The sequence below is a fragment of the Pagrus major genome, chromosome 10, assembly GCF_040436345.1.
Source record: "Pagrus major chromosome 10, Pma_NU_1.0".
Lineage (NCBI taxonomy): Eukaryota > Metazoa > Chordata > Actinopteri > Spariformes > Sparidae > Pagrus > Pagrus major.
The window spans coordinates 629,093-647,691 of NC_133224.1; the positions used below are offsets into that span (position 1 = coordinate 629,093).

The 18,599-nt window shown below is 41.2% G+C and overlaps 1 protein-coding gene, 1 long non-coding RNA gene and 1 other non-coding gene across 4 annotated transcripts; 1 reads left to right on the top strand and 2 right to left on the bottom strand.

The window, feature by feature from the left end:
• Positions 1-1,265: 1,265 nt before the first annotated feature.
• On the top strand, positions 1,266-12,740 carry LOC141003986 (atrial natriuretic peptide receptor 1-like). The gene is made up of 24 exons (XM_073475488.1): positions 1,266-1,286; positions 1,364-1,465; positions 2,387-2,498; positions 3,125-3,257; positions 3,364-3,496; positions 3,622-3,726; positions 4,294-4,396; positions 5,381-5,526; positions 5,622-5,694; positions 5,963-6,107; positions 7,000-7,086; positions 7,171-7,314; positions 7,691-7,812; positions 8,561-8,699; positions 8,917-8,965; positions 9,139-9,240; positions 9,455-9,574; positions 9,784-9,877; positions 10,423-10,510; positions 10,931-11,070; positions 11,160-11,312; positions 11,402-11,500; positions 12,252-12,343; positions 12,503-12,740. Exons 1-24 carry the CDS (start codon positions 1,266-1,268, stop codon positions 12,686-12,688), a joined length of 2,688 nt encoding a protein of 895 aa, XP_073331589.1. The 3' UTR covers positions 12,689-12,740.
• Positions 12,741-14,262: 1,522 nt separating this feature from the next.
• LOC141003539 (uncharacterized) lies at positions 14,263-16,964 on the bottom strand. Of its 2 annotated transcripts, XR_012179724.1 has the most exons (4): positions 16,874-16,964; positions 15,764-15,895; positions 14,887-15,097; positions 14,263-14,343 (listed from the first exon to the last, which is right to left on the bottom strand). It is a non-coding gene; the product is annotated as an uncharacterized lncRNA (long non-coding RNA). The 2 variants fall into 2 exon arrangements; XR_012179723.1 differs by lacking the exon at positions 14,263-14,343 and having other exon boundaries at positions 14,554-15,097.
• An 839-nt stretch (positions 16,965-17,803) lies between these two features.
• Positions 17,804-17,875, bottom strand: trnae-cuc (transfer RNA glutamic acid (anticodon CUC)). The gene has a single exon. It is a non-coding gene; the product is annotated as a tRNA-Glu (tRNA).
• Positions 17,876-18,599: the final 724 nt, after the last annotated feature.

Here is an 18,599-nt window from a genome sequence, read left to right on the forward strand (position 1 = left end):
GTTGTGTTAAAGTCAAACCTCATGTGGTTTTGTGTCAAAGCGCTCAGTGAACTACATCGTCTCATCAGCACCAGAACCAGCACCAACATGGAGCCAACTGGGCTCAGAACAGCTCGTAAACAAGGTGAACATCACAGTAAATCTGCTCATACTGACAACTGCAGTTCTGGTTCTGGTTCAGTTCTGTGAAAGGAGAGCTGGGCAGTGGTAATTGTTCCATCTTCTCGTTTACTTTGTCTTCTCGACTGAAGGACGTACAGGTGGACTCACACAGTCACACACACACACACACACACACACACACACACACACACAAGGACGTACAGCCGGACGAGGAGAGGTGGACTCACACAGTCACACACACACACACACACACACACACACACACACAAGGACGTACAGCCGGACGAGGAGAGGTGGACTCACACAGTCACACACACACACACACACACACACACACACACACACACTGAAGGACGTACAGCCGGACGAGGAGAGGTGGACTCACACAGTCACACACACACACACACACACACACACACAAGGACGTACAGCCGGACGAGGAGAGGTGGACTCACACAGTCACACACACACACACACACACACACACACAAGGACGTACAGCCGGACGAGGAGAGGTGGACTCACACAGTCACACACACACACACACACAAGGACGTACAGCCGGACGAGGAGAGGTGGACTCACACAGTCACAGCTGATGGACGGAGGCCGAGCGCATCATCAGCAGCATCTTGTTGCTGCTGTTTACTCGACTCGTAGTGGAGTAAACAGCACAATATTTACCTCCAGAATGTAGTAGAGTGAGTATAAAGTAGCAGAAGATGAATCTGAGTGCAGTACTTGAGTAAATGTACTTACAGTATTTAGATTCCTGCTGCATTTTCCTGATTACACTCACAAACTTTACTTAAATAACATTTTCAAGGCAGAACTTTTCTTCTACTTTTTTTACAGTGTGGTTTTAGTACTTTCACTGAAATACTGAGTACGTGTCCTCATGTCTGAGTTGTTGGACTCCCAGGTGATGTCACAGATAATAAAACAGCAGAACTGACAGATTTAAGATTTGTGCACATTTCTTTTACTTTGGTTTATTTTGGGTCGTCCTGAGGAAACTGACTGGTTTCTGCTGCAGATTAATGTATCGATCGTCTCTCTGAGAGCTGATTGGACACGTGTCCTCCTGCCTGAGCTTCATTTAAAGATGTTAAAACTGTTCATGTTAAAAACAGTGAGTTAACATGTGTAACCACCAGAGGGCAGTGAGTCACCTGCATGTTAATGAACAGCGTCTCTCTCCAGTCTCTCCTACCTCTCCACCACTTTCCTCCTGATTCAGATTCACTCAGCTCAGAGGCTGCAGATGTCCACCTGCCTGTCTGTCTGTCTGTCCTGTAACAGCAACATGAAGAGAAGACAAAGATGTTGGTTCCTGCTCTGGGTAAGACTCCACATCCAACATCTGCTTTTAAATCATAGAAAAGTGTCACGTAATGAACTAAAACTGGGATTTATTGGGATGTTAACTGGCAGATTAGTTAGTTTTTTTCCCGTTAGATTATTAATTATTCACCAGCATTTAAAGAAAACAAGATAACTTTGGTCACAAAATGCAGCTGAATCACTGATCCTGATGTGCATTTTATTTTGAAGGACTTCAAAATGGATATGTTTTGATTTCTGCTGAGTTTTCTGTGTCTAAATGATAAAAACACTTGCAGGTTGTAGAGACGCAGCAGCTTCGTGGCGACATGATGTGAATTTTGAGGAAAACTTTATAAAAAACATGAGAAAAACAGCTGATTTTCAGTGAAATTTGTAGCTTTTATGGTTTTTAAATCCTCGTCAGTACACTCAGAAAATAATGAACCAACAGTGACCAAGTATTTTAGTTGCATGAACATTTTCTGTGTAATTTACGTTCAGTGTGAAGTGTCACAGTTAACACAAATGTTTAACATTGTTTTTCTTTAATTATCGATTGTATGTAAATTTTAAAATGTTTTGCTTGTACTTGATTATATTTTTCACATTATCATAAACTGCTTTCATTCTTTCATTTCAGTGCTTCTTGTTTTTTATTATCATCACTTGCTTTCCTTTTAAAACATCAAACTACGACAGAAACACTCAGCATTTTAATGACATGTAAATGTTGTTTTTTCTCCATAGAAGACTTATTTTCTTTACTCTGAAAACAGTAAATGTGATTTAAAATACTTTAAATGCATCTTTATTGGCTCAATTGTCTCTATGAAGCCAAATAAACATTTATATATTATGTTAAAGTCAAGTACAGATCATTTCTCTGTAAACACAGCAGCCCATCGTCGATCACTCGGGTGTGTTGTGTTGTTTCCAGGTGTGTGTTTGCTGTGTTGGTCCGACGTGTTGCTGGCACGACCTGGACAACAGCGAGTACGACTGCTGGCCTCTGGACAAACCCAACGAATCCAACATGATCGACTGTGGCGGTGAGAATCTGAGAGTCGTCGTTAAAATTCCTCTTCTCATCTTTTGTTCCATGAAAAATCCCTACGTGGCTTTAAAATGGCTTTGATGTAACTAAAACTTTGCCTCATTAAAGGTCATATTGATAACATTTTTACGTAGACAATTTATTTTATTTTTTTAAATACATCTACAGAGCTCATAGAAAAGGTGCAAAATAAAAGTAAAAACATTATTATGATTGTGAATAAGAAATGTCTTTGGTACAGTGCAGTTCTGAAGTGGACATGTTGAGCCATGTGTTGACTGGATATTTTGCTCTTGATGTGGCTTGTATAATATAAAAACATGTTTTGGACAGTTTAACGAGGTTAAAACCCTGATTTTCACTGGAGGGGGTCTTTAACAGCTGATCTGATGCTCAAAAAATGAGGGAACTTGAGAGTAAGAGCTTTTCATGGCTTGGTTTGATGCATACTACACAAATAGATATTATTATTTTTGTTCAGTTTGAACTTCAGTTGAAATCTCTGAATTAAGAGATATTCTAGTTTCCGTCCTAATGAATTCTGCATGGTTATTTGTTTGATTGTTGGTTAATTTATCTGATCCATAATCTCTCTCTGTGTTTTCTATGTGTCTCGTCCAGGTCTGGAGATGGCCTGGGTGGTCCGTCCTCCAGAGACTGTGAAGACCGGTGAGGTGTTCAACGTCACATACTCAGTTACAGCCAGTGACTCTTTCTACCACTGGGCAATCGAAAACCAAGTCTTCACACACAGGTTAATTCACCTGTACTGGCTTATAACTGGATTTAAACTAGAGCGACTGAACAAACTAAGTTCAAACCGGATCTTATCCTGGTCTGAACTGTGTTTGTGTGTTTAGTTCCATAGTGACTGCTGATGAAGCTCGGAGGTTTTGTGAACATCAAGACTGTCCGGCCAACTGGAAAGATGCTAACGGAGAAAACTGCTGCATTCATCACGCTAACATCCACTCCTGTCCTCTGGGATACATGGTTCATATACTTAGTTATTTTCAACTTCTGCATGTCCACAGATATTTACTTCACAGTGCCACTAATAAACAAAACAACAATTTAAAGAAATGTAACCAGAAAACATTAAATAAACCAACTTTTAGGCAACAGAGAGCATCTGTGGTCCCTGGATTCCTGACGACGGAAAGATCTTCACACACACCATCTCAACCTCCGGCAAGATGACCCAGACCAACTGGACTGCCAAGGTAACACACGCTTTTGTCTTGTCCAGTTTATCTGTAAAGTCCAATATCACTTTCTTAGCAAGCTCAAAACAGCAATGGTTTCTGTCATAACTAAAACTCTCAAAGAATTCCACCAAGTCTTGAAACATAAAAAGCTACTGTAAGTTCTTATCTTTGTATGCAGATGATACATCACTTTATATCACATTTTTTTTAAACTCTCTCCCTAATGCTCTTAAGTTCTTTGAGGCCTTTGACTTAAAGGAGGTATGCACAGCAAGCATTAAAGTAATGGGCAAAACTAACTATATGAGGTCACTGCTACACTAATCTTTCCCTAATTCAATGTAAAAAGTCAGATCATACACTACTTTATATCAACAATTTTTGCTCAAAAGTTCTTTAAAGCTTTTTACTACAAAAGGAGGTATAGAATAAATCACCACGCTTTCTACAGATTACTTAACTCCAGCTTTTTTGGGGGGGAGCTAACTCCAAAATTCTGTTACTCTGATGTTAAATTCTGGCCTTCACATCCTTGGCTGATGTTCATAAGTGACCTGTTAAATCCATCACTCCGTCTTGCAGGTGGTTCTGATCCATGCTGGTTTAACATCGCTCATTGCTCACATACGAGTCGGTCGCATGCAGGTTGCTCTTGAGGCCAAGAGCACCGTGTACCCTGCTGTAGGTAGGTTATGTTGAGTTATGTCCCTGTATACCTCAGAGAATGACTTAGAAAGAAATACAGTGAGGGTCATTTGACTTGCTAAGGTAGCTTCATGAATTGCATGGGGACAAAAGTAGTTCAAGGCCATGTTTGTAAAGAAATTTGTCCGTTAAGACCTTAATGCTACCGATTTCAGTTATTTATCTGGGTCTGGATTGTGGTGGTCACCCAAGTAGCCTAAACGCAACTCTGTCCAGCAACATCCTCCAGCCCCTCCTTGCTAAGGTTGTCCAAGGCCGTATTGGATGAAAAAAATCCTGTCTCCCAGTTTGATGTGTCAAGAACTTAAACCATCTCAACTGACTCCTTTTAACGTGTAGGACCAACAGTTCTTCTCCGAGCTCCTCCCAGATATCGGAGATACACACCCAGACTCCAGACACCCTCCCAAGGAATCTGTTTTTGGCTGTCCAATAACTCATTATTTAGGTTATAACCCAATGTAGATTCTCCAGCAAGGATATCACACCAATCCACTCTTTGACCCTCAGCTCCATCTGAATCATGAAGTAGACCACTAGGTTTATGCCTATTTAGATAGCTGACAGTAGAGAGATGACGACATAAGGGGACAGAGAGATCCCTCGGTGGATGTGAACCGGGGAGATCATGGTTCATGGTTTGCCACCAGATTGTCCCCATGAACTCCAATTTGGACTGAAACAGAAACATGGAAGGGGCAAGTTCTTGCTTTAATTTAAGTATTGACAAGTTTCCGTGTGCTGTAAGGAAAGCAGTGATTGTGTTTAGGTTTCAGAAACCGTTATGTTTGGGTATAAGGTTACATGTGTTGCCGGACAGTTAGCGACTGAGATCTCAGCTACCATAAACCATCATACTACCCTCTTCACATTGTTCTAGTTGTCCTTCCCCTCCAAACATAATGTTGACATGAGTGGAAACATGAACAGATAGTTACTTAATCCTCTTTTCTCCTCTCTTAAGTTTGTGGTGATGGTGTTTGTGAGGAGGAGGAGGTTTGTTCCACCTGTCCAGCCGACTGTGGTGAATGCCCCATGTCCGCGGTAACCAAGATAGCCATTGGCTTGCCACTCAGCCTGCTCTGCCTCTGCATCACACTGACGGCTTTGGCAAGAACAACACATATGTTACCAGAAATCCTGAAAAATATTCAAATAATAGAAAAATATGCATAGAAACTAATCCATAAATATGTCCTGTGTAGTGGCTGAGGTACCAGAAACAGAAGCTGTTGTGGGACGAGAGCTGGATCATTGACTATGCTACGATAAAACAAGGTACTGTAACAATTCTGATCTCACCGGTTTAAAATGCTTTAAACTATTCAGCTCTGGACTACTCTGAACCTGGTGCAGACTTTACTGGTCCCAAGAGGGCTGAAAAAGATCTAAAATTGACCTGAAATGGGCCGGATCAGGTTTGAACCTTGTCACAATGAATCCAACAAAAGTTTCTTTGATCTGTTTTTTCTAAATATTTCATAAAACTCTTTATCTACTTGACAGCAGTAAGTGTACCCCTCTCTCTCTTCCTTTCTCTCTATAGATCATGAAGCTCGTATGACCATGGGCAGTTTAATGAGTGTACCGGTGGGGAACAGCGACAGTAACACCAGCTGTGTGACTGCTCTCAGCTCCCATATAGGACAACCAGGGAGCCGAAGAATGATGTTCACCTGCACTGGGATATAGTAAGTCCAGCTGTTTGACTACCTGTCTGTGTATGTATACCTCATTGGTGGTGCTGGTTGGGATGTTTGACTAGAGCTGTGTTTTTCATTTGAAATTGTAACTACTGTCATTCTATTGGTTAAATACACTGCAGGACTCTCCTGCCTTTCTGCTGCTAACAGCTAAGAGCTATGTAGTTCTTCTTCTGATGTCATAATGGATTTTTTCAGGATTCAAGATTGATTCGTCCCTATGCAACACAAGAACGTATAATGAAAATTATGTTGGAATTTACGAAGCTACACAGAAAAAAATATCTGGATCTCTTGCCATGTGGCAGCAGGGTGAATAGACTATGGCTGGGTGGGTGTTGTTTTTTTGTTTTTCGTATGCTTTGGGTTCTGTGCAGACACCTCATCCATATCACTGATGCTCGTTAGATGGGTACCAATGATGTTCTGGGAGTTTTGTTGTTGTTATTGTTGTTGGTAATGTAGTGTCAGGGAACTAAAGGTTGAATTCCCCATCAATTGTAAGTTTACTAAGTCTTTTCAGATTTGAAGGCATTATATTTTAGTAGCCAGCCAGTGATGGTAACTATGGTAACCAGCATGAGAAGATGCACTCAGCTGTAGACAGTGCGCTGTTTGTCATTTGTCATACATGCAGTCCCCTCTGTCCCAGAGGCGTCCCAGAGATGAATTTGCTGTAAACTCAAACCACAAGGACGACGGAGTCTGCTCATTTTACTGTGATGAAACGATCTCCAGACAAACATCAACATACTGGTTGACTCAATGTTTCAAGCTTGGTTGATTAAAATTTGTGTCAAGTGTTCTTCCATGATGCAGAGACAGCTGGCTGGTAGATGGCTAGAAAACATCTCTTATTTAATATCATTGTCTTCTCCAGTGACGGCAGGACGGTGGCCATCAAGAAGATTCAAACAAAGACTTTCTCTCTGTCCAAAACCATCAGACAGGAAGTCAAACAAGTCAGGTAACACACACACACACATCCTTATAGAATCACCCTCATTTATCAAATATGGTATTTTGAATTTTTCTCTTTCTCTCTCTCCAGAGAGCTTGATCACCCCAACCTGTGCAAGTTTATTGGCGGATGTGTTGAGGTGCCTAATGTTGCCATAGTGACAGAGTACTGCCCAAAAGGAAGCCTTAACGACGTTCTTCTTAACGAGGAGGTCCCGCTTAACTGGGGCTTCAGGTAGACACACAAACATGCACTTCTTTTCATCTCATTTAAGCTGCAATAGCATGTTTAATACAAATTACAGGAGTTGCTCAATAAGTGTTTGTCGTTTACAAAGAGTAACAAGGTTTCTGACTCGTGATATTGAAATGTAATACAATAAAGTAAACTTGGGTAAATTTGGGTTCCAGCTGCAGCCATCAATCTATTAATCAATAAGTTATCAACTATTTAATTACTCGCCAACTATTTTTATTATTGAGTTAATTAGTTTGAGTAATTTAAATGGTCGATTGATTGACAAATTAATTGACAATGAAAAAAATCTTAAATTGCAGCAGTAGTTTGGGTAAAATGAATGAATAATTCACAGTTTTCTACGCTTTGCCAGGTTTTCCTTTGCTACAGACATCGCCAGAGGGATGTCGTACCTCCACCAACACAGGATCTGTCACGGCCGACTTAAGTCTCTAAACTGTGTCTTAGACGATCGCTGGGTTTGCAAAATAACAGGTAATAAATAAATACTTATATGATTAATCTACAAGGAGAATTCTGGGAATTCATCCATTTTTACTTTAAATGTGCAAAATGGCTTAATCCAAGTAAAAACTGATTCTTAAAGTACTATTTTCATGTCTAACATAGTAGTTTAAAGGTGTATCGCTTTGTTTATTCGCTTTGTTTATTATTGGTTGGTTGGTTGGTTTGTTGGTCGGCTGGTTGGTTCGTTGATTGGTTGGTTGGTTGGTTGGTTGGTCTGTGAGTTTGTTGGTTGGTATATAACCCAGATAATGGGATTGATCTAAGACTTTTTTCTCACTTTACCATTTCGAGATAGCCTGTTTTTGACATTTTTGTTAACTTCTCAGGGAATAATTCATGGATCTTTATGAAAAAAATCTGGATCTAGTGGATTTAAATATGTTTCATTTGATATTGGATGTGGCTTGATTGAATCAAAGAGGACTCTAGGGCCTTGGTGGAGGTATGCGCTCTACTGACTGCCATTCTAGTTTGTTTACTAAATTTGACAGACTCCAGTTGATAATCTGCAGCTGATTTGAATTTCAGTTTTCTCTTTCTGCTTCACTGGAACTGGAAGTATGTTCTGAGCTGTTCTCATGAACAACAACAACAACAACAAATCATCATCACATCATCAGATTTCTTTAAATATCAGGAACACAGAATAAATCCCCAACACTGATTGGAGAGTTTTCTTTTCTGATGTTGACTGACATGTGGTCTGTGCTGTCAGATTACGGGCTGCAGATGTATCGCAGGGATGATGGGGCGGAGCCTCTTTCCAGCTATCAGCAGAGACTCTTGGAGGTGTACATGCCGCCTGAGTTTCATAACTCCAACATGGAGCCGACGCTGGCTGGAGACGTGTTCAGGTATCAAACACAAAAACCTGCCCTCACCCATAAATACGAGGTGCCTGAAGGTCGCCTGAATTTAACCCAAAACCAGGTCTTGACCCTTTGATGGTTTATCGTTTGAGGATCTGTTTTTTGTCTCCACATGGCAGACGGGTCCCAACAGTGTTGGTCTGTTATTTTTGCACAGATACATAAACAGAGTCTGCTTAATAACCTCTTTATGTTTTTCCAGTTATTCCATCATTCTGCTGGAGATTGCCACTCGCAGCGACCCTGTCCCAGTAAGTCACAATCTGATTGGTTGACTGTACCTCGAGCTGCTTAATTTGACCTGCTAACTGTATTTTTCTATGTTTGTGTTGATGTTTATCATCACATTATAATGTGTGCTGCCTTCTTGGTAAAGTCACTGGTTACATAAGGGACAAACAATTAATTAAATTTATATTTTCAGGTGGAGGAGTCTAATCTGGAGAGCACCTGGTGTCCTCCTCTACCAGAGCTTATCTCCAGTAAAGCCGACAACACCTGCCCCTGTCCTGCTGACTACGTAGAGGTGAGAACACACCACGTAAATCTGCTATGAAAAAACTGTCATCTAATTATAATAATTGTTTTATTATTGTATTTTTAATATTACTGATTTATTAATTATTTTATACTGAACATGAGTGAATCTTTTGAAAACCTTTACTGTAACACATTCACAGTAACAACAAATTTCCCTCTCACCTCTTCTGTTGTCTTTTGTCCTGTGTGTGTTCCCGTAGCTGATCCGGCGATGTCGCTCTCATAACCCCGCCCAGCGACCCACCTTTGAACAAATCAAGAAGTTTGTTCACCGAGTCAACCCCATCAAAGTCAGCCCGGTGGACATGATGATGAACCTGGTAATAACCTGTGTCATAAACAATGTAGACATCAGTTCAAATGTAATATCACTTATCAAATGTAATTACTTAAAATACCTTCTTTGTTTCCTTCCCCCCAACGTGTGCATTCGTCTCACTGTGACTCACAAAGCTCTCTATACTGTACTGTATCATATGAGCTTTGAAAATATAACTGAATGACACTACAACCACTCTGTGTGTTTCAGATGGAGAAGTACAGTAAACACCTGGAGGTGTTGGTGGCCGAGCGAACTCAAGATCTGACGCACGAGAAACAGAGGACTGACAGGCTGCTGTACAGTACGACACACATATATACACACATACCTGTTCATCACGCTGGTTTGTTTACTGATGAGAGTTATTGTTTCAGTCCAACCCTGGAGAGAAATCTGCAAAACACACACAACATGGGCAGGAACATTTAGCCAGAATTTTTTATATGCAGACGACACCGTTGTTTATGCAGGTAATGCAAGTAGCGTTTTAATAATTAAAATCAAAATAACAAATGTTTAACTGTTTGTGGGACATTCTGTGCAAAAATTAGACAACCTTACTCAGACATACTCATACTCAACAATAGATTGGACTAGATTGGAAAATGGCTGGATGGTAAATTAACTGCAGCTCATGTTGATTACCTCATTAAAGAAACACAAACCCAAAGTACTTTCCATTTGCAGCCAGAAAAAAACCTTGTCCATGTTATTTGTTTACAGTGACTTCCTGTTTAAGGCATGCGGTGTTGAAGTGTGTGCTACATTGTGATGGAAACTTTATTTTTGTGTTAACAACTCTATTTCAGCTCAATAAAATAAGAAAAGTGCATGTTTGTGTTGCAGGTATGCTTCCCAAACAGGTAGCTGATGACCTGCGGCAGGGGAAACCGTTACAAGCTCAGAGTTACGTCAGCGCCACCATCTTCTTCAGGTAGGACAGACACGACTCTCTCTGCTCTAAGAGGCTGTTTATAAGATAACGTTTTCAACAGAAAACAGCAAACTATTGTTGCATTTTGGCCGTTCGTTCACACGACAACTACTAACTGTCCCAGTGTTAACTGGCGATACATGGATCCTGTGAATCCTGTGCATGAATGCATATCACGCTTTCAGTCAAGTAGCCATTAGTGAGATGAACAACAGTAACAACAATGGTGGTCTATCTGTGTGTGTGCTGTTTATTAACACTCCTCCAGACTCCATTCGTCTGTCCAGACAAAATTATCCGTATTCAACCGTGTGTTGCCATCGTCTTCTTATTTGTTGGACTCAACACTCTGTAGAAGATGATTAATCAATTATACAAATATTATATAATATAATAATGTAATATAATGTGTGTGTGTAGTGATATCGTGGGCTTCACACAGCTCTCCAGCAGCAGCACTCCTTACCAGGTCGTAGACTTCCTCAACAAGCTCTACACGACATTTGACGACATCATCGACAACTACGATGTCTACAAGGTGGAAACCATCGGGGACGCCTGTGAGTCACACAAACACACACAGAGGCACCGTTAGTTGTGTATTACTGTCCTGTCTTTGGATGACTGGATCTGTTTTGTGCTTGTGCAGACATGGTGGTGTCTGGTGTTCCTCAGGAGAACGGGATCCTTCATGCCGCAGAGATCGCCAGTATGGCTCTGGACCTGGTGGGCGTCTGTCGCACCTTCAGGATCCCCCACAAACCCAACACACAGCTGCAGATACGAGCTGGGATACACTCCGGTACACACACACACACACACACATTTTAAACAATATACATTTTACAAAATCTATTATTGAACTATTGTATCGTCTGTCTTTGTGTCCAGGTCCGGTAGTTGCCGGGGTCGTAGGGACGAAGATGCCTCGTTACTGTCTGTTTGGAGATACAGTCAACACAGCATCCAGGATGGAGTCCAACAGCCTGGGTAACTGCTGAGGACACTGACCACGTTAACACGCACGACATGTGAAGAGCAACTTCCATTTTGTTATTTTGAGTTGGGAAAACCACCAAAGAAAGACATGTGGGTCGTGCTGATACACATTGGAGGTTTTACTGCCATGTACGATACACAGCCTCTTCCTGTTTACGGTCAGCTCTATGCGTTGCCTAGCAAACTATTTGTAAGGCCGGTGTACAGACACATGCACAAAATAAAAGCCTGCGTTTCTGGTCGGAAAGAGAAACATAATGAAAGACTTGGATCAACAAGTTTTTGGATGCACAAATATCGTTCGCATCGCCAACCTTTTCAAGATGCTGGCTGAAGGAACGCATCGATTGGCCAAGTCTGCCGTCAGTGGCAAAAAGAAAGAATCTTAGTTTAAAGCTCGAAGCAGAATTTTACAAGCAGCACTTTCTTAGGGCTGTGCGACATTGTCTTCAGATAATATTGTGATACACAACATATCTCCAAAGGACCAGGCAACAAAATCAGATCTAATATTAGGAGATCCAAACCAACAGACGACAGAGCAGCTTCTCTCTTCAGGCTGAGAGACTCTTGAGCTCCTCCTCCACCAGGAATCGTCTATTTTCTGACTTGATTATTATTTTTAAATTAGTTTTTGTTTATTTGTGTAGCTTAGGTAACGTGAATTTCATTATACAATCTTAAAAACCAGTTTAAAGTGGTGAAATGTTCCTTTATCAACCTGTGGTCGGTGTGTTTCCAGCCCTGAAGATCCAGTGCAGCTCCAGCACCTTTTACCTGCTGGAGGAGATCGGCGGCTACTTGTTGGAGTGCAGAGGAACGCTGCAGGTCAAGGTGAGCCGTCCACCCCCAACACACCTCACCTCTGTCAGGCACTGGGAGCACTGGGAGCACTGGGAGCACTGGGATCACTGGGAGCACTGGGAGCACTGGGAGCACTGGGAGCACTGGGAGCTGCCCGCTGACGCTCTGCATCTGTCCGTCTCTAAACAGGGGAAAGGCGACATGGTGACTTACTGGTTGGAGGGGAAGAAGATGTCTCTGGTCACCAAGGACGTCGGCCCCGACGCCAAGACGACCAAACATGTCACCATGGAGACGGAGGCGGAGAAAGAAGGGGACCTGTACGCCTCCATGCCGGGATGTCTGAACCATGACCTGCTCCTGGATCAGGCCTGATCCCAAACACTGTTTGTTAAATGTTTGACGTGATTTCTTCTTCAGTGTTTGTTGACAGTTAGCCTGAAACATTCATAATGTGTTTAATGTTTGCAATTTAATTTAATACACAGAAAAGTGACTTTTAGTGGAAGCTGTTAACGACTGACACGGGCCTTTATAAGGGACGAGCTTTTATTTCTAATAGATTTGATCAGATTGTAAGAAGATCTCCCCCTGCTGTTCATTCATTCAGACACATTTGTGCTAATAGTAGCATCAAAGTACATTAATCAAGGAATGAGACGTAACTGCTGGGCTTTGACAGCTAAAGATTTGGACCAGGTGAATCAAACAGCTGGTTTATATAATCCAGTACTTTTGTACAGTGCAGAGTTTACTTGTTATAAACTAATATTTTCCTTCCACAGTTTGTGACTAAATGTAATTAATTCAAAAAGACGTCCTGTCTGTGTTGTTTCTGGGATTCTTTGAAGGCTCATTGTAAGATTTCTCCTCTTCAGACCGTCGTGTATACAGATAATATTTACCTACAACAGAACTAAACAGTTAAATGAACTAAAGTCTTAAAAATACCAAATATATTCAAATGAAATAAATCTGCCTCCTCTGGATTCTTCAGTGTGATGATTCTGGTCAGCTCAGCTGGCGTGGATGTGTTGTATGAATATTCATGTCACACCGTCGAGCAGATGAAGGGATTTGTTTACCTGTTAGCAGCCAAGATGGCCGACACGACAACAGACGGACCAGAGGAAGAAGAGGAGGAGGAGGAGACCTGAGGGAGAAGAAGAAGAGGAAGGAGATTCTGTAGCGTCGTTATCAACAACATGAATTAATGATTGAGATTATGAATTCTGGTCATAACAGTTAGATTATAAGAACATTTAGTTTCTCTCAGAGGTCAAAATGATCCTAAAATTGACTTATTTGGAAACATCAGTGAGGAAGTAAAGAAAACACCTGACTGAGTATTTAAGATTGACCTCTGGGTACTTTATAAAACTCTGTAGACGTCATTTCTTCTCTCAGAGGTATTTAAACTTCAACGCTGAATTAACTTATCTATCATGGACTTCACAGCAGCATGAGGCAGACAGAAGAATGATGACTCTAAACACGTGTTAGCAGCTATGGCTGCTCCTTTGTTTGTTGGTCATAATATCTGCACGTGTGATTAACAGAGACGAGTGCTTCAGCATGAGTGTGTGTGTGTGTGTGTGTGTGTTGTATGGGCTCATCTGCAGGAGTGGTCTGAACACGAGCGCAGCTGCAAAAGGCAGCTTGGTTTTCCTTTGATTACACAAACACACACACACTCACATTGATCCAACAGCTACACTAACATCATCTCTACACGTCGTCTTCATCACCGTGTGTTTTATCTTCCACATCATGAATCCAAACATTCCTGTCTGTTAACGAGGAGCTGAACACTTTCCTCCTCAACGTTTTTCTGACGAGGTCGAATCAGAGCAGAGCTGGTTTTTAATTACAGATGAGAGTGTGTGTGTGTGTGTGTGTGTGCGTGTTTGAAGTGTTGTTAATAGAATGAGTGCTCACCTCAAGAGCCTCTCTCTCTCTCTCCATCTCATTCACTGTTTAGCTCGCTCGCCCTCTCTCATCCACCCATTCTGTTGAGAGCATTTACATATCTGAGGACACACACATCAAACAGTCTCCTTACAAAACACAGCCGTGTGTGTGTGTAAGCTTTTAGTTACTGAATACATCAGACACACACACACACACACACACACACACACACACACACACACACAGATGTGACCTGTGTTTCCATTCATATCGATGGTTTTTGTTCAGAATCAAACAGCCAATCAGAGAGGAGAACATGAAGCTTGTGGTTGTGATCAACTGAAGAACAAGTCTTTAATATCAAGGTGAAAAACAGAGTAAAGTACAAAATATATAAATCTTAGTAAATTAAATAAACAGCTCGTTATCATAATCTCAATGTTCTCATCAGAGGAAACCAAACATGGAAACAGACGCCATCGTTTCATCTCAGATATCTAAAGACGTTCAGTCGATGAAACACTGAAATATTTTTAGTTAAAAACACAAAGCAGTTAAGATCAAACAGTTTCCAGACTTTGGACAAAACGTGACACACTGAAGTATCAGAGGTGTTGTAACCTCCACATGTCGCTTAATCGGACCGACAGCAGATATTGTACCCATAATTCCTTGTGTCTGTGGTCTGACAGTCACGTCTCTGTGCAGTGATTTGTGTGGACGGACTTCTTTGTTCCCATCTTTTCCAGTCAGACCCCGTCGAGCAGGAAGCTTCTGGAGGTCCAGAAGGTTCAGTCCAGCAAACTGATCCAGCAGGTCTGAAGAGGTTTGAACTCCAGGAGGGTTTCAACAGTCCATCTGCCTGAGACATTTCTGTCACACACAAAGAAGAATCCAGTCTGAGCAGCAGGACCTCGTCTTTGAGACCAAACACAGTTCAAATCAAGTCAACTTTATTTAAACAGCCCAAAATCACAATTACATGGCCTCAGTGGGCTTTATGGTCTGTACAGTGACATCCTCCGTCCTCAGACCCTCGACAGGAACGATTATAAAGACTCTGTCAGCATCATCTCCAGAGTTTGTTTCACCTGCAGACTGAGCTGATGTCTGAACATGAATTAATCAATCATGACACAGATCAACTACAGGCAGAGTGTGAACACACATGATACCATGTATCTGTAATGAACTCATATCTGCTGATCTGTTGGAGCTCTGACATCAACAGGAATCAATAACAATAATAATATTCTGATTCTGTTCATTTTGGATCAAATCCTGATTCTTATTCTTCAGATGATTTAAGTAAAATCAGCAGTTTTCAGCAAATTCATGCTGCCATAAAACATCTGTCATTTTAAAGACAAACTAAAAAACATTTATCTTCACTTTATTTTCAATGTTTTACATTTTAAACTGATTAATAGAGAAAATCATCAGCACTTCACGATAATCCAATAATATTTATTTGCAGTCTTATTTAAAACGTCTTCACCAAACCATCATCTTGTACCTGTTCAGTGCAGAAACACTCACCTGTATCAGCGGGGCAGCGTGGTGTCAGTCCTGCTGCAGGAGGGCCGTCCTCTTCTCCAGCAGCCAGTGAGATGCGATCCTGCTGGCGTAGATCACATAGGACCAGGACAAGACCACGACCGCCAGCAAGACCTGGAGACACAGACAAGAGACGAGAGGACAGTCAGTGTGAGTAAATGCAGTGAAAACTGAAGAGCACCGTGTGGTTCTGAACATCACCGGATCATCTGGACTGAAGAAACGTCACGTGACTCTACAGACTCACAGAGGTCCTTTTAAACCACGTCGTCATTCATTCATTTATTGTCCGTCTGGTGATTATTTTCTTCATCAATCACTTTTTGTTTTATAAAATGGAGGAAAATGTTGATCTGAGTCCGAGACAACGTCCTCAGATGTCTTGAAACCAGAAGACATTCACATGTCACAGGCTGGAATCACAGACTTTTTCTTTTCTTTTAAAAAATACTAAACCTGATTGATTATCAGAATAACTGGCAGTTAGTCAGATGTTATATTCATCATTGCAGCTCTGCCTTCAACAGACGAGGTGAGGAGGGTGGGAGATCTTCACTGACACAGTTTTATTTTAACAGATTTATACTGAAGTATCATAAAAACTACCTGGAGGTGCAGGTAGAACATTTCACTCAGGCTGCAGCTATCGATTATTCTGGTGGTTCATCAAGTAACCGGATCAGAAATATCGTGTCCTTTACATTTCATGACTTTTGCTCTGAGAGCAGCAGTGATGTAGAAAAGAGACAGTGGCACAAACAGGTCTCTGTTGACAACTGGCTGGTTTCTTTAATGTTCAGTGTCTGTTACAGTGAATTCACTAGAAACTCAACAAACTCTTGAGTGTTAAGTTAAAGTGTGTGTTTGCCTCTGATCGATCCTGAAGTCTGAGCCCAGGTGATGATACCTGTATTTATTCATATTGATCTGTTCAACTGTCTGACGTCACCATCTACATGTACTCTAATGTTAGTAGCATGCTAACCTGTGGAGCTAGCTGGTTGCTAGCTAACCGTTAGCTGCTAGCTCAGCCAGGTGCATTTCCGGTGGCTGTTGGTAAGTGTAAACGGAGAACAGGTGTAGAGAGTATACCGCAGAGTGAATCCTGTCCACGGCTCGTCTGCTGAAGGTCTCCATCTGATCATTTAGGTCAGAATTAACCCGCTCTGTTTGTTTACACCTCTTCTTCTTCTTCTTCTTCTTCTTCTTCTTCTTCGTCTTCTTCTTCGTCTTCGTCTTGTTTACTTCCGGCGGTTGAACGTCGGCGTCATAAGCGCAGTGCCGCCATCTTGTGTTCCGGAGTGTCGGTGCCACAGATTCAGTTGTATCCATTAAATGAACAACCAATAAACATTTTACACGTTAATAACTTTTCGTTAATACGTTTCCGCTCCTGTTCACCTGCGTCACAATCAATAATTAACAGTAAACAGACCGTCTCTGCGCTCAGGGACCGGGGGGCCGCCAGGGGGCAGCACTGACAACATGGCCGCTGTATCTGCAGAGACAAATCACCCTGATAATGACGACTAAATATTCATTCAGCGTCAGGATTGTAACACCAGTTTGTGTACATGATTAAATAAAGAAGTTATTTTCCATGTACTTAATATATAGTATTTTATGGCAGTTGTTGACATGGAGCAATTTTAGGATTAAATGTGTCTTTCATCAGTTTTATTATGAAGCACTGCCCCCTACAGGACACAAGGACAACAGCATGGAGGACACGTTTTCATTGTTAGACTGTCAGAAATGGTGACATATCTATGTATTGTTTCGTTTGACTTGACCAGCAATAATTAATTAAGAGGAAAAATAATTGTTTAAAAACAGAAAGATATCTCACTTTACTTCATTTTAGGAAACCTGAACACAAGTGGTAACAATTACATTAACTTAGTACATACATACAATTTTGAGATACTATTTTATATTTAGACTTCTGCTAATACTCCACTACATGAGGTGAGTCCATAATATACAGGTGAGTTATTATATCGTTAAAACACAAAACAAGTGTTCCCTGACCGGGAATCGAACCCGGGCCGCGGCGGTGAGAGCGCCGAATCCTAACCACTAGACCACCAGGGACAGATACCGACTCACGGCTGGTTAGAGGTTTATAAAGACATTAGAAGTTTGGTTTGACATCGGCATTGTCGAAATCGTAACAAAGAGACCTTGAAGATGGCAGTAAGATGACTAACAGGAGAAAACAGGTCAGAGCAAAACAATGAAGAGTTTATTAAAGGACTGAGTTGAAAGGAGCTCTGTGTAAGAAATTCAACCTCGGTATTTTTTTTTTCAATATTAATGAGGTAATAATAGAAAAAAATTCCCAACAAGCTGTTCTCAGATGAAAATGAGGCTAAGAATAAAAAATGATTGACAACATGTGGTTTGATGTCCTGCAGCAGACATTTTGTCACTGGTTTTACCTTCAGTGTGTGTAACATGTGAGGTCTGAAATAATCTGCTTTAAGTCCATTTTCAGACATTTCATCCTTTTAAAGTGGACGTTTCTCCAGAATGAGCTGCTATATTGTTTCTATATTTTATTTTGTCTTGTATGTGTGATGCACTTTATATCAGAATCAGAACCAGAATCACTTTTATTGCGAAGTAAGTTTTCACATACAAAAACACCAAAACAACAAACAATACTTAAAATATAAGCATAGATATAAGTATAATAAATAAAGTACAATAGTTCCTGCTAAGATGTAACATGTAATAACTGTCAGAGGACGATAATAACAACACGCGTTAGGGGGCAGCAGTCCGCCATTTTAGCATCTGTCCACCTGAACCAGAG